This window comes from Oncorhynchus mykiss, chromosome 17 (genome assembly GCF_057628025.1).
Source record: "Oncorhynchus mykiss isolate SJ-2025 chromosome 17, ASM5762802v1, whole genome shotgun sequence".
In the NCBI taxonomy this organism is placed as follows: domain Eukaryota; kingdom Metazoa; phylum Chordata; class Actinopteri; order Salmoniformes; family Salmonidae; genus Oncorhynchus; species Oncorhynchus mykiss.
This window is the reverse complement of record NC_143038.1, coordinates 39541612-39563883: the sequence shown is the minus strand read 5'-3', so window position 1 is coordinate 39563883 and position 22272 is coordinate 39541612. Positions and strand designations below refer to the sequence as shown.

At 44.3% G+C, this 22272-nt stretch overlaps 1 protein-coding gene across 1 annotated transcript in view; it reads left to right on the top strand.

The window, feature by feature from the left end:
- Positions 1 to 1673: 1673 nt before the first annotated feature.
- LOC110494129 (uncharacterized protein KIAA1671 homolog) overlaps positions 1674 to 22272 on the top strand; it is a 33587-nt gene continuing 12988 nt past the window's right edge. Inside the window, exons 1-3 of the mRNA XM_021568896.3 lie at positions 1674 to 2660; positions 5206 to 7113; positions 7200 to 7924. Of these exons, the coding sequence (XP_021424571.3) occupies positions 5220 to 7113; positions 7200 to 7924 (2619 nt within the window). The 5' untranslated portion in view covers positions 1674 to 2660; positions 5206 to 5219. The remainder of the gene's footprint in view (positions 2661 to 5205; positions 7114 to 7199; positions 7925 to 22272) is intronic.

The window sequence follows — 22272 nt, the reverse complement described above, 5'->3', positions numbered from 1 at the left end:
CAGCGAGGGTCCCCAGTTCGGGGCCCGCAGCAAGGGTCCCCAGTCCGGGGCAGGCAACAAGGGCCTCCAGTCCGGGGCCAGCAGCGAGGGTCCCCGCATCAGAGGCACCACCAAACTGGGGGGAGCCAGAGGCGGAGGGGGGGGTCTACGTCCCGCACCAGAGCCGCCGCCGTTAGGGATGTCCACCCTGACCCTGTCACGCCCTGGGCATAGAGAGGCTTTTATTCTCTATTTTGGGTAGGCCAGGGTGTGACTAGGGTGGGCATTCTAGTTTCTTTATTTCTATGTTTTCTGTTTCTATGTTTTGGCCGGGTATGGTTCTCAATCAGGGACAGCTGTTTATCGTTGTCTCTGATTGGGAATCATACTTAGGCAGCCTTTTTTCCATTGTGTTTTGTGTGTAGTTATCTTTGTTAGTGGCACTATAGCCCTAGTAAGCTTCACGGTCGTTTCTTTGTTTCTTGTTTTGTTGGCGACATTTACAGAAATAAAGGAAAATGTACGTTCACCACGCTGCACCTTGGTCCGGTCATTTCCATGACGACATCCGTGACAATATGTGTTATTTCATAGTTTTGATGTATTCACTATTATTCTACAATGTAGAAAATAGTAAAAAATTAAGAAAAACCCTTGAATGAGTAGGTGTTCTAAAACTTTTGACCGGTAGTGTCAAATTTATATGTATAAAGGAGAGCTAGAGAGAATGGCGGAAACGGATACCGAGTTAATTAGCAAAGATGAGATTGAGAAGGAAGGTGCTGAGAATACTGGATAGACTAGAGTCACTAAAAGATGGGTAAAGAGTGCTAAAATCACATTTAAAACGCTGTCTTGTAATCCTACTGCTCATGGACCAACTACTTCACAGTTTGTATTAGGAGTGGGGTTTGAGGATAAGAAGATGTACTTGGGAGATTTGTTTGATGTTGCCAAGATGGTGAAGAAAGTCTTGGGTACTGTGGAATCTATCGGGGTGACCAGAAGTGGAATTTTGTAGAATTGTTCTGTCGGGAGAACAAAAGGAGAGCATGTTCGCCTCACTAGAATCAAGATTTTCGTAGTAGTGCACCAATCAGGGGTGTGATTCTGTAGTCTCTGAGAAGATCAAGATACAAATTCCTGGAGTATTTGGGGCATAATGATTGAGGTGTATGTTCAATGGAAAGATGATAGAGACTACGTCTGTGTTATTGTCATTTGATGAGGAGTCGCTCCACACATGTCAAGATGGGATATGTGAGTTAGCCTGTGAGGGCATTTGTCCCCCGGTTACTGCAGTGTTCCAACTGAAAAGTATTTGGGCATGTGTAAAGTGTTTGCAAAGATAATGACTTGAGGGATTATTTGGTGTTGAATGTCGCAATTGTGGTGGGAAGCATGCGCATGAGTTCCCTGAATGTCCTGTAAGAGTGAGGGAGCCTGAGATTGCTAAAATAAGAGCTGTTAAGCGTGTCTCCTATGCCGCGACAGCAAGAAAAGGTAAAGAATGTTCTAGTGGTTCTGTTGCCGTAGAGTCACTGCAGTCCAGTGCTGTGGCTGCTGTTCGCAAGGTGCAGGATCCAGATACCCTTGTCGTGAAGAAAGTAGATTTGTTTTGGCATTTATTGCTATGGTGATAAACTACCCTGCAGGAGTGGATAAGAACTCAATATCAATATCATCGTATCTGCAGATGAACGCTTTTTGGGAACGCAGGATGTAATGGGTGAGCAGCTGCGTGGTGTTCTGTGGTTCCGTTATCTCAGGTCAACCAGATCTAGAGTAGGGCTCTGAGTGTATTTAGGGTAAAGTAAAAAGCTGATGTTTTAGTGGATTAAATGTTTTAGTTTATTTCCCTTTTGGATTTCTCTGGATTTACACTATTTCCAGTGAAGTCTGCCCTAAAACATCACTGAAGAAGAAGACGAAACACATACAGTTGGTGTGCACGAGGCTTGACTGTCTGGACTGCCGCTCTAGGGACTGTTGCGGACCATCGTTCGCTGTGGCACAATAGTGTTCTTGTGTGGGATCTGTGTTGAATGACTTTGGAGAGAGACATATTTGTCAAACAGCGTCTGTTCCACACATGCTGTAATCTGGAGATCCTGAAGTTTGAAGTCTTATCATATAAAACATCTGACTTGTCAGTTGGTCACAGCTATAAGTAACAGCTGCGTTATCGTTAAGCGGGCTAGAATGGTCCTTTTGGTTTAAATGTTTTCAAAGTAAAAGACTCGTAGTCATTATCAAAACAGGTAGATTCTAAGTATATAATTTGTCACTATAGGCTAGGGATATGCAACAAGGAAAAGGGCTATTTCACTACCAGGAGTCAACATAGCAGGAGGTCATTTCAGGACTTTTATAATATGATTGTTATTATAGCGCCTTTATGGTTTTGATATGCCTCTGTTTATCCGCTCTCTACCTGCTGTGAAGGAGAGATTAGACTGCGTGAGTTCAACCACAGTGAGGTCATTGTGTGCTGCATTTATTGGTCACATATTAACACCAACTGAAGGTTACAGAGTCAAACACGGGGTTTGTTTCGTTGGTTTTTCTTACAACCAACCATTATTTTCCAAAAACGTTTAGCACGTTGCTAAACTTTGTTATATGTTCTGTATAAAATAACACGTCTTCAACATCAGTCTGCAAAGGATAGACTCGGGCAGGTAAAGTGTATTTTTGTATTTTCTTTTGTGGACTGACTGCAAACACATACAACTTTGAGACTAGGGGACACTGAGTTGCAGGTGTTTTGGAATTGCAAATACAAGAAGTATAAACAACATTTGACACAGGAATATTTTGGGATCTATTACATGGGGTGGAACAGACCACTAGCACATTAAAGGCTGCTGCCTATATACATATACTTTAAAGCCTCTTTAATAAATGGGACACTAGTCACTTTAATAATGTTTACATATTTTGCATTACTCATCTCATAGGTATATACTGTATTCTATTCTACTGTATTTTAGTAGATGCCGCTCTGACATTGCTCGTCCATTTATTTATATATTTTTAATTCCATTCCTTTACTTAGATTTGTGTGTATTGGGTATATGTTGTGAAATTGTTAGATGTTACTTGTTAGATATTACTGCACTGTCAGAGCTAGAAACAGAAAAGCATTTTGCTACACCCGCGATAACATCTGCTAAACACGTGTATGTGACCAATACAATTTGAATTGATTTGATCATAGATAATGCCAATATCAGAATTGGCTGCTAAGTATTTGTCAGAAAATGGTGACAGTCACCATTTGTTTGCAACAACAAGTGATTATGTTGCAAACATTTACCAATAGATCGTATCTAACTATGTGACAAGAGTCCTATTCAATTGAAACCTATCCTGTCCTTAAAAGTGGAAACCCGGTTGATTGATGAGAGCCCTGAGTGCCACTACTATTATGACGGGGCTAGAAAGGGCTAGTCCCATAGGGCTCAAAAGTAGTGCACTTTATAGGGAATTAGAGTGCCATTTGGAACGCCAACCCTTTGCCTCCCAGTCAGACCTTGGAGCTCCTCACATGATTTTAAAGAGCTTCATATGTGGAGCAGTGGTGTGTGGTTGGACTGGTTTATACTACACTCTGACAGCTGACAGGAAAGACCAGACAGGATGTACAACATGCAACTGGGACACATTTGTGTTTTGTTCCATTCAAATTTAGATGACATCACTCACAAATCAACCAAACAACCTGTCTTGACTCACTAGTGTCAATCTAAGTATGGTTAAAAATCAGAACAGCTTCCTTTAAACAACTCAAACAACTTTATAGTATAGATATTTTGTGCAATCAGCTATCGTAGTATCAATCAGAGATAAAAATAAAAAAAATTAAAAGCTATTTGGATTTGAGATTAAGGGCTCTATTAAATCCGTATCACGGAAGTTCAGCATTACGGCAAGATTTCAATTTAAAGGCAATGTTCTTGCATTAGCGAAGACTGCATTCACTGTAAACGCTGCATATGTCATCTCAATCGGAAATGTAATTATACAAATGTATAGCGCGCAATCTGTCATTCTTTAGTTTACAGATTGAATAGAGCCCTAGATCATGAATATCAGGCCAAGGAACAGTATCTCACTGGGCAAAGATGTCAGTTCAACGTCTATTTTTGATTTACATTTGGTTGAGTTATCAACTAACGTGAATTCAACTTGAAATCAACCAAAAATGACCATGCCATTGTATTTAGGCTAAAAGTTGGGTGATAAAAAAATGCTATATTCCCTTATGTTGATAACATTTAGCAAATACAATCAGTTTTCAACATTGATTCAATGTCATTACAGCAATTTTATATTGTTGAAATGACGTGGAAACAACGTTGATTCAACCAGTTTTTGCCCAGTGGGATGTTTATTTAAGCAACAGCACTTTTTGCAACAGCACTTTTTGTAGACAATCCCCGTATTTCAAGTGATCATAAGTATACGATTTATCATCTTTAAGTCAATATAGTGCTAAAGGTTTGCATTTGGTGGCAAATCCCTCACAAAAATAAGTGAGTGGCCTGAATCAGAGTTGCCATGTTCATCCAGTTCAGATTCACTGACTTGATTTGCCTCCGAGGTTCCAGTTCGGTCAGATATGGTACTAGCCGGTGGCCTAGATGTTAGGGCAGTAAGGGAGCTGTATGTGGAAAGAGCAGCGTGGTTTTGTTCAGTGGTGTGGTGTTGTACATAATGTAGAATTGGATGTCAAACAAAATGTAAACAACAGTCAGTCCATTGACATTTATTTGACTGACATAACAATAATACTGTTCAGTTGCGGTGTAAGAGGTAGCTTGTAGTATGTCTCACTCAGCGTTTAGTTTTAGAGGTAGGTATTTTTCCTCTGTAAAAATCTAATCCAACCAGCCTCTTCTAGCTTGGCCTTAGAGCCAAACCGACTGGCTTTTAACCCAGAGTATCACCAGAATATGTGAAAGTGATACGTTATGGTGAAAGTATTTGTCAGAGAGCAGAGTGACAGCTAAATGTGAAGTAAAGGAAATTATTTGTTTTCTTCCTGGCTTCATGTAGCACCAGTAGCCTAAAAGGGCCTTTCTTCTTCTCGCCTCTCTGTTCACTTCTTCCTCTCCCTCCCCTTCTGTCCCTTCTCCTCCCCTGCTCACCTCTCCCTTTCTCCCCACCATTCTCCTTTTCCACCCATTCTCCACTCCTCCCTTCGGTTTTTCTCTTCTCAAGAACGAAGTGAGGGCATGGCAGCTCGTATGGACATTGCCTCTGGTGAGGTGGGCCAAGCAAGAGGGGCTGGCTTCAAACCTGTGCCCGGCCCCAAACCTCGCCTGACTCCCAAACCCTTCTCACTGCAGAGGAACACCACCCTACGCTCCATCCTAGCCCCAAAGACACTCACAAGGACTCCACAGCCGTCTCAGACCACTTCCACTACACCCACTACCTCCAGAAAACCGGAGCCTAATCAGCCTATCAGTGGCCCTGTGTCTGACTCAAGCGGAGCTGTGAAACACGTTACAGAGAGCACCATGACACCTGAACCGACCAATGCTCTCAAAGCTCCTTCAGCCACAACACCCCACACTGACTCAACCCACACCACTGAACAAAACCACGCTGCTCTTTCCACATCCAGCTCCCTTACTGCCCCAACATCTGAGCCACCGGCTAGTACCATATCTGACCGAACTGGAACCTCGGAGGCAAATCAAGTCAGTGAATCTGAACTGGATGAACATGGCAACTCTGATTCAGGCCACTCCGCTACTGGAACTGAGGCTGTACCATTACCATCGGTCACCTCTGCTCCCCTTCAACCCCAGTCTGAAGACACTGTGAGCGAGCTCACCTCTGCGATCGTCAGATGTCACGCCGTGGAGGATCAGACAGCCCGCTGGGGAGGATGCAGGAAGCGGCTGTCCATGGGGCTCACCTCCAGGTTTGAGTCGGCCGGCCTCTCGTGCCCCTCACAGCCACCAGCCAAAGAAAACAACCAGAAGCAGGAACAGGCGACCAAGAGAGAGACTGCAGTCCTCAAAGTGTCGGTCCTCAAGACCAAGGAGGAAGAGAAGATAACAGATTCACCAGAGACACCGTCTGACCCGGAGCGCAGACTCAAGCACTCAGCACCGCTGAAGGAAGAGAGGTTTGGAGAAGGGGTAAAGGAGACAGGAGAAGAGAAAGTGTTCAGCATACAACGGAGGATCAGTTTGCTGCTGGACTCCTCCTCGAGGCCAGAGCCTCTGACCAAGAGGGAGGAAGTTCCTGGTCCAATTAAACAAGCAGACGGTTCTGGGGGTGTGAAACAGCGAATTAAAGACTGGGCATTAGACACACCTCCTGTTCAGGCATCCAATCAGAGGGTGGATGTTGCCCCTCAACCAATCCCTGGCAGAGTTCACTGTGTGTTGAGTGTCACTGGGGGGTCATTGGCGACGAGCGAAAGCGTTCAGCTAGCTCCCCGAGAGGACAAGGCTTCCACCCTATGTCGCTCAGGACGTTCTGGGATAAAGGTTAATAGTGAGGAGATAGAAGATGAGGAAGAGGAGGGAGAGGAGAAGGGGGCCCAGGTGCCACTCTACAAACCAGTAGGAAGACTTCTTCGGATGGAAGATGGAGGGAAAAAACAAGAGCTAGTGATTGATCAAATAGAGAAAGATATGGAGACCAAGGTGCAAGAGGAGGAAAAACTTAAACAGCTGGAGCTAGAAGAGAGACAAGCAGAGAAGGAGAGGGAGAAAGAGAGGAAACAAGAAGTTGAGTTAGAGATAGAAAGACAAACAAAAGTGGAAAAAGAAAAGGAAAGGGAGAGACGGAGCGAGAAAGAAGAGAGAAAGATGAAAGAAGAGGGGAGAGAAAGACAAAGAGAAATAGAGAGGGAACGGGATATACAGAGACAGAGGGAGGAGAGAGAGAGGGAGAGAAAGAGGAAGGAAGAGGATAGGGAGAGAGAAAGACAAAGAGGGGAGGAGTGGGATAGGGAGAGACAGAGAGAGGACGAAGAGAGGGAGAACACGAGGAAAGAAGTAGAGAAGGAGAGAGAAAGACAGATAGAACTTGAGAGGGAAAAGGAGATACTGAGAGAGGAAGAAGAGAGGGAGAGGAGGAAAGAAGAGGATAGGGAGAGAGAAAGACAAAGAGGGGAGGAGCGGGATAGGGAGAGACAGAGAGAGGACGAAGAGAGGGAGAACACGAGGAAAGAAGTAGAGAAGGAGAGAGAAAGACAGAACTTGAGAGGGAAAAGGAGATACTGAGAGAGGAAGAAGAGAGGGAGAGGAGGAAAGAAGAGAGGGAGACAGAAAGACAGATAGAACTAGAGAGGGAAAAGGAGATACTGAGAGAGGAAGAAGAGAGGGAGATGTTTAGAGTAGAAGAGGAGGACAGGGAAAAACTTATAGAAGAGGAGAGGAAAAGGGAAAGAAAGAGAGAGGAGGAAAAGATGAAGGAAGATGAGAGACAGAGAGAAAAAGAGCAGGCAAGAGAAAGACAAAGAGAGGAAGAGAGGGAGAAAGAACAAGTAGAGTCCCCAGTCCAATTGATCACTCTTGAATCTGACCACTCTCCCAAGCCAGAGCTTCCTTCTCGTTCCCCTACCATCCCCATCATAGAACCCATACTGAAGGATGAGGAGCATCCTCACATCAAGGTGGTCTACAGCTTTTCTAACAAAGAGGAGAAACCTCTTCTCGAGGTGGTCAATGATAATTTCTCCATCAAGCTCGGGAGGTGGGGGTCTCAGACCAGGCTCCTCGCCGACTGTGCCCAGGATGAGACATCTTCCCCTGGAAGGTTACTGGGCCTCCAGAAAACCGTTGTTAACACCCAGGAAGCACTCAACGTCAAATCTCACCCAGCCGAGGGGAACATAGAGTGGGTAGTCCCCACCCCAGAGAATAGGATGGAGAAGGTGGATGAAGAAGAGGAAGCAAATGTGGACACAGAGGAGGTAAGCAAAGGGAAGGTGGGAGGGGGAGGGAGAGAACTTGAAAATGATCTCCACAAAAAATTGTATTTCATGGCCTTTTTCCTTTGCAACACTAGTATGGGCAGACTTACCATGGGCTTAAAACCTGGTGTTATACTAGGGAAATTGTGTTTCCATAGCTAGGGCTGACACCATGGACAAGCAGAAACCACAAACTCTGAATATTCCAACAGTTGCTTCTGAGGATTAAGCTCAGTGACATGAGAATCCACATAAAGGTAGATACAGTGGCAAGAAAAAGTATGTGAGCCCTTTGGAAATACCTAGATTTCTGCATAAATTGGTCATAAAATTTCCTCTGATCATCATCTAGGTCACAACAATAGACAAACACAGTCTGCGTAAACTAATAACACAAAAAAATATCTACGTTTTCATGTCTTTATTGTTCACACAATGTAAACACGGTTCACACCGAAAAAGTATGTGAATCCTTGGATTTATTAACTGGTTGACCCTCCTTTGGCAGCAATAACCTCAACCAATTGCTTTCTGTAGTTGCGTATGAGATCTGCACAACGGTCAGGAGGAATTTTGGGCCATTCCTCTTTACAAAACTATTTAGGTTCAGCAATATTATTGGGATGTCTGGTGTGAACTGCTCTCTTGAGGTCATGCCACAGCATCTCAATCGGGTTGAGGTCAGGACTCTGTTTGGGCCATTCCAGAAGGCACATTTTCTTCTGTTGAAGCCCTTCTGTTGTTGATTTACTTCTGTGTTTTGAGTCGTTGTCCTGTTCCATCACCTAACTTCTGTCGAGCTTCTATTAGGCGGACAGATAGCCTAACAGCCTCCTGCAAAATGTCTTGATAAACTTGGGAATTCATTTTTCCGTCGATGATAGCAAGCTGTCCAGGCCCTGAGGCAGCAAAGCAGCCCCAAACCATGATGCTCCCTCCACCATACTTTACAGTTGGGATGAGGTATTGATTATGGTGTGCTGTGCCTTTTTTTCTCCACATATAGTGTTGTGTGTTCCTTCCAAACAACTGAACTGTAGTGTCATCTGTCCACAGAATATTTTGCCAGTAGCACTGTGGAATATCCAGGTGCACTTTTGCAAACTTGGGAAGTGCAGCTTAGTTTTTTTTAACAGCAGTGGCTTCTTCTGTGGTGTCCTCCCATGAACACCATTCTTGTTCAGTGTTTTACGTATCGTAGACTCATCAACAGATGTTAGCATGTTCCAGAGATTTCTGTAAGTCTTTAGCTGACACTCTAGGATTCTTCTAAACCTCGTTGAGCATACTGCACTGTGCTCTTGCAGTCATCTCGGCAGGACGGCCACTCCTAGGGAGAGTAGCAACAGTGCTGAACTTTTTCCATTTATAAACAATTTTTCTTATCGTGGACTGATGAACATCAAGGCTTTTAGAGATACTTTTGTAAGCCTTTCCAGCTTTATGCAAGTCAACAATTCTTAATCTTTGGTCTTCTGAGATCTTTTGTTCGAGGCATGGGTCACATCAGGCAATGCTTCTTGTGAATAGCAAACTCAAATTTTGTGAGTGTTTTTATAGGGCAAGGCAGCTCTAAACAATATCTCCAATCTCGTCTCATTGATTGGACTCCAGTTTGACTCCTGACTCCAATTAGCTTTTGGAGAAGTCATTAGCCTAGGGGTTCTTTTTCCAACCTACACTGTGAATGTTTAAATTCTGTATTCAATATAGACAAGAAAAATAAAATAATTTGTGTGTTATTAGTTTAAGCACACTATGTTGGTCTATTGTTGTGACTTGGATGAAGATCAGATTAAATTTGATGACCAATTTATGCAGAAATCCAGGTAATTCCAAATGGTTCACATACTTTTTCTTGCCTTGGTATATTGTTTTATTTAATTATGCCATACAAGCCATTATGAGATCAAGGCAGCCCACATGAAAAAAATACTATGGTCTAAATACTGTAGTACTAGATACAATAGCATTCACTGTTGTGTTTTTGCTGAAGTATTCACTGTAGAGGTGTTGCAGACATGATTGTAGTATACCATATTATTCACTAGTATTTTTGCAGACTTTATTGTAGTATTCACTATAGTGTTTCAGTATTTACTGTAGTTGTTTGCGTACATGACTGTAGTATTTGACTACAGTCATGACTGCGTACATGACTGTAGTACTAGCATTAGCTAAAATGGCAGAACTACCAGACTACGCCAGTTACGGTTTAATGAGGGGAACGCCTCAACTACAGACACAGGTTCGTGACAGGACACCTATTGAGTTGGGTCAACAGCTCTGAGCAATGCAACAATATATTATTTAATACATCAGACAGGTTCGATGCCCATTAAAGAGAAACAGTGCCGAGGCAGATAAAGAACAAACAAAGTTTGACGCTTAGAGGATTAGGTTTGCTCGTTTGACACAGAAATAACACATTAAGAGTACACCAAAATGACTTAGATCTGTTACTTCCACTAGACAACTTGCTGAAATATAACAGTGCTTTCACAGAGATTCAGCTGACCAAGTTACAAACACTAATTTGGATGGTAGAAAATAAATGCATTTACATAAACCAATATTTTAGAAACACAAATGACTAAAGACAGTCGCCTTATTGCAGGGCACTGCCAGTAAACTGCCTGGACCTCAAACCAGCTGAAATGAAAGTATGTCGTTGTAGTTGCTTTACATAATGATTCTCTTGAATATTGTCACAGGTGAATAAACTCACTGATGGTCAAACTCAACACAATCAACCACACAAACATTTCTTCAAGACAGTATGGTCACAAAATGGTTGTTCACAGAAAAAAACCAGCAACATTGCACAGCCTATACAAACAAAGAACTTTCCAGGAACAATGCACTCACCTGAACATGACCAATGGGTGCTTTTATACATTTCCTGCATTTCTCCCTAATAATTGTGCCCAGGGAAACACTGACCAAAACGTTAGTTCCTAGCCTGTCACAATATTCTTCAGTTATAAGATCATAACGGATCAAGGTTGAGGTGAGGGTTATGGTGATGCCCAGCTACTGTGGGACTCCAGTTAAAAGAGCAGGCAGAGGCAGAGATGCAGTTCAGTTTAAGAGTCTTTATAGATTCAGGTATTGGAGACGATACATGGTAGGGAATGATTGAAAGTTGTTAACATGAGTCTTGACTTGACTTGGTTGACTTTGTATGGATCTAAAAGGAGACACAGAAAGGTGCAAACAATAACGAGCAATAATAGTAATGATAATACAATGAATCAGCTGTTAATGGCAATTGTGTATTTATTTTTATTTCACCTTTATTTAACCAGGTAGGCAAGTTGAGAACAAGTTCTCATTTACAATTGCGACCTGGCCAAGATAAAGCAAAGAAGTTCGACACATACAGAGTTACACATGGAGTAAAACAAACATACAGTCAATAATACAGTAGAAAAATAAGTCTATATACAATGTGAGCAAGTGAGGTGAGATAAGGGAGGTAAAGGCAAAAAAAGGCCATGGTGGCGAAGTAAATACAATATAGCAAGTAAAACACTGGAATGGTTGATTGGCTGTGGAAGAATGTGCAAAGTAGAGAGAAATAATGGGGTGCAAAGGAGCAAAATAAATAAATAAATACAGTAGGGAAAGAGGTAGTTGTTTGGGCTAAATTATAGATGGGCTATGTACAGGTGCAGTAATATGTGAGCTGCTCTGACAGCTGGTGCTTAAAGCTAGTGAGGGAGATGGGTGTTTCCAGTTTCAGAGTTCTTTGTAGTTTGTTCCAGTCATTGGCAGCAGAGAACTGGAAGGAGAGGCGGCCAAAGGAAAAATGTGTTTTGGGGATGACCAGAGAGATATACCTGCTGGAGCGTGTGCTACAGGTTGGTGCTGCTATGGTGACCAGCGAGCTGAGATAAGGGGGGACTTTACCTAGCAGGGTCCTGTAGATGACTTGGAGCCAGTGGGTTTGGCAATGAGTATGAAGTGAGGGCCAGCCAACGAGAGTGTTCAGGTCGCAGTGGTGGGTAGTATATGGGGCTTTGGTAACAAAACGGATGGCACTGTGATAGACTGCATCCAATTTATTGAGTAGGGTATTGGAGGCTATTTTGTAAATGACATCGCCGAAGTCGAGGATCGGTAGGATGGTCAGTTTTACACGGATATGTTTGGCAGCATGGGTGAAGGATGCTTTGTTGCGAAATAGGAAGCCAATTCTAGATTTAACTTTGGATTGGAGATGTTTGATGTGAGTCTGGAAGGAGAGTTTACAGTCTAACCAGAAACCTAGGTATTTGTAGTTGTCCATATATTCTAAGTCAGAACCGTCCAGAGTAGTGATGTTGGACAGGCTGGCAGGTGCAGGCAGCGATCGGTTGAAGAGCATGCATTTAGTTTTACTTGTATTCAAGAGAATTTGGAGGCCACGGAAGGAGAGTTGTATGCCATTGAAGCTCGCCTGGAGTGTTGTTAACACAGTGTCCAAAGAAGGGCCAGAAGTATACAGAATGGTGTCGTCTGCAAAGAGGTGGATCAGAGACTCACCAGCAGCAAGAGCGACATCATTGATGTGAGAGTCGATCCAAGAATTGAATCCAGTGGCACTCCCATAGAGACTGCCAGAGGCCCGGACAACAGACCCTCCGATTTGACACACTGAACTCTTTCAGAGAAGTCGTTGGTGAACCAGGCGAGGCAATCATTTGAGAAACCAAGGCTGTCGAGTCTGCCGATGATGATGTGGTGATTAACAGAGTCGAAAGCCTTGGCCAGGTCAATGAATATGGCTGCACAGTATTGTTTCTTATCGATGGCGGTTAAGATATCGTTTAGGACCTTGAGCGTGGCTTAGGTGCACCCATGACCAGCTCCGAGACCAGATTGCATAGCGGAGAAGGTATGGTGGGATTCGAAATGGTCGGTAATCTGTTTGTTGACTTGGCTTTCGAAGACTTTAGAAAGGCAGGGTAGGATAGATATAGGTCTGTAGCAGTTTGGGTCAAGAGGGGGATGACTGCAGCTGCTTTCCAATCTTTGGGAATCTCAGACGACATGAAAGAGAGGTTGAACAGGCTAGTAATAGGGGTGGCAACAATTTCAGCCTATAATTTTAGAAAGAAAGGGTCAAGATTGTCTAGCCCGGCTGATTTGTAGGGGTCCAGATTTTGCAGCTCTTTCAGAACATCAGCTGACTGGATTTGGGAGAAGGAGAAATGGGGAAGGCTTGGGCGAGTTGCTGTGGGGAGTGCAGTGCTGTTGACCGGAGCAGGGGTAGCCAGGTGGAAAGCATGGCCAGCCGTAGAAAACTGCTTGTTGAAATTCTCAATTATAGTGGATTTATCGGTGGTGACAGTGTTTCCTATCTTCAGTGCAGTGGGCAGCTGGGAGGAGGTGTTCTTATTCTCCTTGGGACTTTTTCTTGAGTTTGTGTTGCAGGAAGCCAATTTCTGCTTGAAGAAGCTAGCCTTGGCTTTTCTAACTGCCTGTGTATAATGGTTTCTAGCTTCCCTGAAAAGTTGCATATCACGGGGGCTGTTCGATGCTAATGCCGAAAGCCATAGAACATTTTTGTGTTACAATATGCAATTGCATTAAGCATATAAATTGGTAACGTTCTGCATGAATGGCCAGAAAGGGGGTGCAATAGCATGCGGCGGCATAGTAGACCGAAGCTATTGCAGGCTAATTTATTAATGGCTACATAGCATAGCATTGCAAGCAAACAGACAATAAAAAGCTAACAAAAGTAGTAAGTATAGCCATTAAGCAGGCCTAGTTAAATTAACAAAGCAATGCACAATAACAGCAACAATTATTAATGTCTCCATTAACACAAGTAGCAGGGAGAACAGATCAATTGACTCAAAATGGCTGTTTGACTGACTGTCAACTATACAAAACAAACAATGTTACAGGAATCCTCTTCTTATCCTCTTCTATAAGATAAAGGACTGTACTCACATTTCAATGATGCACACTGGTTGTTCGTCGTGCTCAACTACTCAATCCTGTCTGAGTGAAGGACCCAGATTGAAAGAAGGCACCCTCGAACCTGACCATATAAATACCTTGCCATAGAGTTATATAGATGGCACACCTGCCACGAATGTCCTCCATCCTCGCTAGGGTTGAACATTTTCCCGGTATTTTACAAATGTTCTTATACCGAGAATTGTCATTAGGAAGTGTCATTCAAAAGCATTATAAAGTTTATGTCACAGCTTCCGCCGAAGTCGGTCCCTCTCCTTGTTCGGGCGGTGTTCGGCAGTCGACGTCACCGACTTTCTTGCCATCGCTGATCCCTTTTTCATTTTCCATGGTTTTGTCTTGTCTTCCTTCACACCCGGTTCTAATCCCATCAATTACATGTTGTGTATTTAACCCTCTGTTTCCCCTCATGTCCTTGTCGTAGATTGTTCTATTGTATGTTATGTGCAAGTCATGTGTCGGTGTGCGATGGGTTTTGTACCCACTTATATTATTTTTTGTATATTTGGGTTTTTGGAGTTTTATTAAACGACTCCGTTTATACCAAGTTATTTTTCTTTCCCTGACTTCCCTGCCACCGACACGCACCCATTACAGAATCTCCGACCATAACTATAGAGTCCGCAGTAGAGGGTATGCCGACCATTGAGGTGGAGGAGCGCGTCCAGAAGCATGCAGTTATGCTCTACCATCTTGGCGCCGCCATGGATCACATTGTCCAGAAAATGGACCACTGGGAGAGACAGGGAGTTTTTCCAGCGCCTCCACCAGCACAACCGGGGTCTCCCCTGAGTGCCCATTTCCCGCCTAAACCCAGTGGGATCCGTCTCTCCTTGCCCCAGGAGTACGACGGGAGGGCTGCGAACTGTCAGGGGTTCATGTTGCAGTTAGACCTCTATCTAACCACCGTCCACCCGGCTCCATCGGACCATAGGAGGGTGTCCGCCCTCGTCTCGTGCCTCACCGGGAGAGCCCTGGAGTGGGCCAACGCCATGTGGAGAAAGGGAGATGCGGCGTTGAACCAGTTTGAGGACCCGCCATTTCCGGGCAGTCTTCGACCACCCGCCCGAGGGTAGAGTGGCGGGTGAGCGCCTCTACCATCTGAGGCAGGAGACGAGGAGCGCCCAGGAGTTCGCCCTGGAGTTTAGGACCCTGGCTGCCGGTGAGGGATGGAACAACAGGGCCCTGATCGACCATTACCTCTGCAGTCTGAGCGAGGATGTCTGTCGGGAGCTGGACCTGTCCATCCGGCTGGACAACCTGCTGGCTACTCGCGGACGTTCAGATCGGGGTCTGGTGGTTCCATCCTCCCGCACTCCCTCTCCAATACCCATGGAGCTGGGAGGGGCGGTGCACAGGGAGACCGGAGGGGGTTCACGCTCGTGTACCATCTGTGGCCTCAGAGGTCACACTGCCGGTCTGTGCCGGGTTGGTTCCTATGGGAAGAAAGGCAGCAGGCAGGGCGCTCTGGAGTCACCCCAGGTGAGCTGGCACCACTCTCACCCAGAGCCCTCTGTTGTTCATATGTTTGTGTCTGTCACGTTTCCTGAGTTTTCCCCGCATTCCCAGCATAAGGCGCTCATCGATTCAGGCGAGGCTGGGAATTTTATTGATAGAGCTTTAGCCTATAGTTTAGGGATCCCCATCGTTCCCGTGGATGTGCCCTTCCCCGTTCATGCATTAGATAGTCGATCATTAGGGTCAGGGTTGATTAAGGAGGTCACCGCGCCTTTGGGCATGGTGACGAAGGGGGGTCATACGGAGAGAATTAGTCTCTTCCTCATTGACTCTCCTGCGTTTCCCGTGGTGCTGGGCCTACCCTGGTTAGCTTGTCATAACCCCACTGTTTCTTGGCCACAGAGGGCTCTCACGGGGTGGTCACGAGAGTGCTCAGGTAGGTGTTTAGGGGTTTCCGTTGGTGCTACAACGGTGGAGAGTCCAGACCAGGTCTCCACCGTGCGCATCCCCCCCTGAATATGCCGATTTGGCTCTCGCCTTCTCCAAACAGAAGGCGACTCAATTACCACCTCATCGACAGGGCGATTGTGCGATAGACCTCCTGGTAGACGCTGCACTTCCCAGGAGTCATGTGTATCCCCTCTCACAGGTGGAGACGGAGGCTATGGAAACATATGTCTCCGAATCCCTGCGTCAGGGGTACATTCGGTCCTCCACTTCACCCGCCTCCTCAAATTTATTTTTTGTGAAGAAGGAGGGAGGTCTGCGCCCGTGTATTGACTACCAAGGCCTAAATCAGATCACGGTGAGGTACAGTTACCCGCTACCTCTTTTTACCATGGCGATTGAGTCAATGCACGGGGAAAGCTTCTTCAACAAACTAGATCTCAGGAGCGCTTACAACCTGGTGCGTATCAGAGAGGGAGACGAGTGGAAGACGGCTTTCAGTACCACCTCTGGGCACTATGAGTACCTCGTCATGCCGTACCGGTTGATGAATGTGCCATCAGTCTTCCAAGCCTTTGTAGACAAGATTTTCAGGGACCTGCACGGGCAGGGTGTAGTGGTGTATATTGATGACATTTTGATATACTCCGCTACACGCGCTGAGCATGTGTCCCTGGTGCGCAGAGTGCTTGGTCGCCTGTTGGAGCATGACCTGTACGTCAAGGCTGAGAAATTCCTGTTCTTCCAACAGTCCGTCTCCTTCCTAGGGTATCGCATTTCCACTTCAGGGGTGGAGATGGAGAGTGACCGCATTGCAGCTGTGCGTAATTGGCCGACTCCCACCACGGTAAAGGAGGTGCAGCGGTTCTTAGGGTTTGCCAACTACTACCGGAGGTTTATCCAGGGTTTTGGTCAGGTGGCGGCTCCCATTACCTCACTGCTGAAGGGGGGCCTGGTGCGCTTGCAGTGGTCAGCTGAGGTGGACAGGGCTTTTAGTCACCTGAGGGCTCTGTTTACCTTGGCTCCCGTGTTGGCCCATCCGGATCCCTCTTTGGCGTTCATAGTGGAGGTGTACACGTCCGAGGTTGGGATAGGAGCGGTGCTCCCTCAGCGCTCGGGTTCACCACCGAATCTCCGCCCCTGTGCCTTCACTCGAAGAAGCTCAGCCCGGCGGAGCAAAACTATGATGTGGGGGACCGGGAGCTGTTGGCTGTCGTCAAGGCCTTGAAGGCGTGGAGACATTGACTTGAGGGGGCTAAACACAGTCCTGGAAATTCGTGTTTGTGCGCACTATGAAGACAATATGTACCTGCTAAAATCGGTTTCCTATTGAACATACTTCTTTCTGTAATTAATATTATAGTTTAATTACATTTTAGGGTATCTGAGGAGTAAATAGAAATGTATTTTGACTTGTTGAAACAAAGTTTAGTGGTAGATTTTCAGATTCCTTTCTCTGCATGTTGAACGACTAGATTACTGAAATCGATGCTGCCAATTAAACGTTTTGGGTTATAAAGAAGGATTTTATCTAACAAACCGACACTACATGTCATAGCTGGGACCCTTGGGATGACAAATCAGAGGAAGGATTTCAAAAAGTAAGTGAATATTTAATCGTTATTTGTGAATGTATGAAACCTGTGCCCGTGGAAAAATATTTTGATGTAGGATGCCGTCCTCAAACAATCGCATGGCATGTTTTCACTGTAACGGCTACTGTAAATCGGACAGTGCAGTTAGATTAACAAGAATTTAAGCTTTCAGCCGATATACGATACTTATATGTACCTAAATGTTTAAAATCCATATTATTTATGATTATTTGAATTGTGTGCCCTCCAGTATCACCGAAGTTGCGTGACCCCTAGCCCTAAGAAGTACATTAAACTTTCATATAGCTCTTTGTTGACTATTGCTTGGAATTATCGTCCACCATCATCACCGGCCTGTACCCTACCTGCCCTATGCTCTCCCCTGGCCCCTTGCTCTAAGTCTGAATTTGTCCTGCCAGGGGACCTAAACTGGGACATGCTTAAACCAGTCCTAAAGCAATGGGACTCCCTAAATCTATTTCAGATTATTACCAATCCCACAAGGTATGACTCCAAACACTCATAAAAGGCTACTATCTTTGATGTTATCCTCACAAATAATTCTGATAGGTATCAGTCTGGTGTTTTCTGTAATGACTTTAGTGATCACTGTTTTACAGCTTGTGTTCGCAATGGCTGCTCAGTGAAACGACGCGTCCTGATTTGTCATAGATGCCTGCTAAAAAATGTAATGAGCAAGCCTTTCTTCATGACCTGGCCTCTTTAAATCAGGTTGATCCCCTCTGTCGAAGATGCTTGGACCTTCTTTTTTGATATGTTTAGTGATATTGTTAACAAACACGCCACCATAAAGAAAACGAGAATTAAAAAAAGGTTCAGCCCCTGGTTCGATCATGATCTGGCAGAGTTACTCCACCTCAAGAATTCCATTTGGCAAAAGGCTCGGTACACGCATACTCAGGCTGACTGGCTCTCGTTCAGGCAAATGAGAAATAAGTGCACTCAGGCTATTCGGATGGCCAAAGTTAGTTACTTTAAGGAGCAGTTCTCTGTTTGTTGGTCTAACCCCAATAAGTTCTGGAAAACGGTCTAAGACTTGGAGAATAATGCCTCCTGCTCACAGCTGCCTATGTCCCTTAATGTTGATTAATGTTGTTACTGACAAGGAGCACATGGCTGAGCTCTTTAAGGTTGCAGCCCCTATCATCGCCAAGCCTATCTCTGACCTTTTTAACCTGTCTCTCCTCTCTGGGGAGGTTCCCATTGCTTGGAAGGCAGCCACGATGCGTCCTTTATTTAAAGGGGGAGACCAAGCTGATCCTAACTGTTATAGGCCAATTTCTATCTAGAACTCAAAAGTGTTGGAAAAACGTGTCCATAATCAACTGCCTGACTTTCTTAAAACGTGCCAATTATCAACTGAATGGCTTTCTTAATGTTTATTGTACTCTCTTGTATGCAATCTGGTTTCCACTCAGGTTATGGATGTGTCACTGCAACCTTAAATGATGTCACCATTGCCGTTTGATTCTAAGCAATGTTATGCTGCTATTTTTATTGACGGCCAAAGCTTTTTATACGGTAGACCATTCCATTCTTGTGGGTCAGCTAAGGAGTATTGATGTCTCTGGGGGGTCTTTGGCCTGGTTTGCTACCTGCCTCTCTCAAAGTGTATAAAGTCAAACATCTGCTGTCTCAGTCACTGCCTGTCACCAAGGGAGTACCCCAAGGCATGATCCTAGGCCCCAAGCTCTTCTCAATTTACATCAACAATATAGCTCAGGCAGTGGGAAGCTCTCTCTTCCATTTATATGAAGATGATACAGTCTTATACTCAGCTGGCCCCTCCCTGGATTTTGTGTTAAATGTTCTACAACAAAGCTTTCTTAGTGTCCAACAAGCTTTCTCTGCCCTTAACCTTGTTCTGAACACCTCCAAAACAAAGATCATGTGGTTTGGTAAGAAGAATACCCCTCTCCCCACTGGTGTGATTACTACCTCTGAGGGTTAAGAGCTTGAGGTAGTCAACTCATACAAGTACTTGGGAATATGGCTAGATGGTACACTGTCCTTCTCTCAGCACATATCAAAGCTTCAGTCTAAGGTTAAATCTAGACTTTATTTCCTCTGTTGTAATCGCTCCTCTTTCACCCCAGCTGCCAAACTAACCCTGATTCAGATGATCATCCTACCCATGCTAGATTACGGAGACATAATTTATAGATCGGCAGGTAAGGGTGCTCTCGAGCGACTAGATGTTCTTTACCACTCGGCCATCAGATTTGCCTCCAGTGCTCCTTATAGGACCCACCACTGCACTCTATACTCCTCTGTAAACTGGTCATCTCTGTATACCCGTCGCAAGACCCACTGGTTGATGGTTATTTATAAAACCCTCTTAGGTCTCACTCCCCCTTATCTGAGATACCTACTGCAGCCCTCATCCTCCACATACAACACCCCTTCTGCCAGTCACATTCTGTTAAAGGTCCCCAAAGCACACACATCCCTGGGTCCCTCCTCTTTTCAGTTCGCTGCAGCTAGTGTTGTGGAATTATTGTAATCAAAAGGAGAGACTTTTAACTTTTTTCAAAACAATCAAATTCTATTATTTAATTACTGCAGTAATGGAGCTAATCCCATAGGTGATTAGTTGTGAGCCCAACGAGCGGCATTTTATAGCAAAGTCCATCCTCTTGGATGTTCATGACAAACAACAGATGTATGGAATGGGTCACAAGGTTAGGATTCGTATGAAAGATACTAATAATTCACAGCAAACAGTATCTGCTGTAAAGACTGTTCTCATTGTGTAGAGACCATGGTCTGGCCCCCAACTCCATACTGGAGCCATCTCCCCTTGGTACCACAGTACAGAAACATTAACTCATGCTATGGAATGTGGTCTTGTTAGGCTTATCATCCAAAGACATTTTTATCTATTAATTTAAAGACTCCATCATAGACACTCTTATTGAGAGTTGGGGCTGCTTCGCATTATGTATTGTTGTCTCTACCTTGCCTTTGTGCCGTTGTCTGTGCCCAATAATGTTTGTACCATGTTTTGTGCTGCTACCATGTTGTGCTGCTGCCATGTTGTGTTGCTACCATGTTGTTGTCATGTTGTTTTGCTACCATGCTGTGTTGTCATGTATTGCTGCCATGCCTTGTTGTCTTAGGTCTCTCTTTATGTAGTGTTGTGGTGTCTCTCTTGTCATGATGTGTGTTTTGTCCCATATTTATACTGTATTTTTAATCCCAGCCTCCGTCCCCGCAGGAAGCCTTTTGCCTTTTGGTAGGCATCATTGTAAAAAAAGAATTTGTTCTTAACTGACTTGTCTAATTAAATAAAGGGAGGGTAAAAAGACTAATAATTGTCACATTTTGCTATGTAAAAATTATAATAAATGCGATAAAATTTCATTCGTGTTGGCTCTTCATTAATTCTCGTTTAGAGAAGACTCTAAACTGTCAACTGTAGGCTACCAAAATATTTGATCAACTTCCAAATATTGAGAGAGAGAGGCTTTTTTCACGAGCGCATATGCCATCACCAGCGAGTGAGCTGCACGTCATTGGGTGAGTCAGTGAAACTGGAAAGTATTTTTAGGACCGTCATTTCCTCCTCATATTGTAGCCTACAATATGTCTCCTCACACCTAGGCTATTGATGGATTCAAGACAAGGTTGTTTTCATTGATCTCAGATTCTCAGTTTGTCAGTGTCAAAGTAGCCTGTCATTTCGATATTTTGTGCGGTATTATGGTGCTTTCAAGACAACTGGGAACTCTGTAAAAAAAACGAGGGCCAATCATGACGTCTCAATCTTCAGGTCGGAAAGTCGGAGCTCTAGAAAGAGGCCAAACTTCCCAACTTGGAATTCCATGTTGGATGACCGTTCAAAATACATTTTCCCAGTTGGAGTTCGTTTTTTCCCGATTTTCCAGTTGTCTTGAACACGCTGATGTCGGACGTCGGAGATTTCCAAGCTCCGAGTTCCCAGTTGTTTTGAAGGTTGCATTTTTAAAAATGATGCCAAAGTCTCCAGTCATGTGTTTATAAAAGGCCAAACATTTCCTGGACCCTAGGCCACAAAAAATGTTTCCCATGTGTGCAACTTCTGCAAGTGGCTCTACTCTCTGCCACTACGGAAATGTGATGATATTATTATAAAGGTGAATTTTTTTCCTTCTCATGCGTTCTGGTACCTCAGAACTCCTCAGGTCACCCCCCTCTCGCGCTCACTTTTTGTTCCAGCACCTCTCGATTTACAAATTACGCACTGGGTATGAAGACATATACAATCAAATCATATTTTATTGGTCACATACAGATATTTAGCCGATATTATCGCGGGTGTAGCGCAATGCTTGTGTTCCTAGTTCCAACAGTGCAGTTGGAGTCCTGATATAGTACTTCTTAGTCATTGAGAACATTTTCTACACATTCATTTTCACTTTGAAAATGTGGACTACGTTGTGTAGATTGATAGGGAAAAAATCGAATTTAATCCCTTTTTAGGTTAGTTTTTTAAGGCAGCAAACAGTAAATGTGAAGACTGCAACGGGTGTGTAGACAGACATTCAATAGCGACTGTAGATATGAAAAAGGAAAGGAAATTGAGAGTTACAGGAAGGACATACCGACCTAAGTGAGAGATAGAGGAGGGAGAGGATAGATTGTGTTCGGAGACAGAGTGATAAACTGGTGAAGGGGAATAAGAGAGAAGCAATGTGTCTGTCGTACCTGAGGCTTCTATGGGTGAGTGATCTTTTTTTCCTTATAGAAGAACAAACAGCTACATTGAAAGCGGTCACACTTTCCGTCAGTGTAAAAGAGAACTAGAGAATTCAGTCCAGGTGACATGGTTAAATATGAATGTAATCTCTATTGATCCACCCGCACCACACAAAGAAT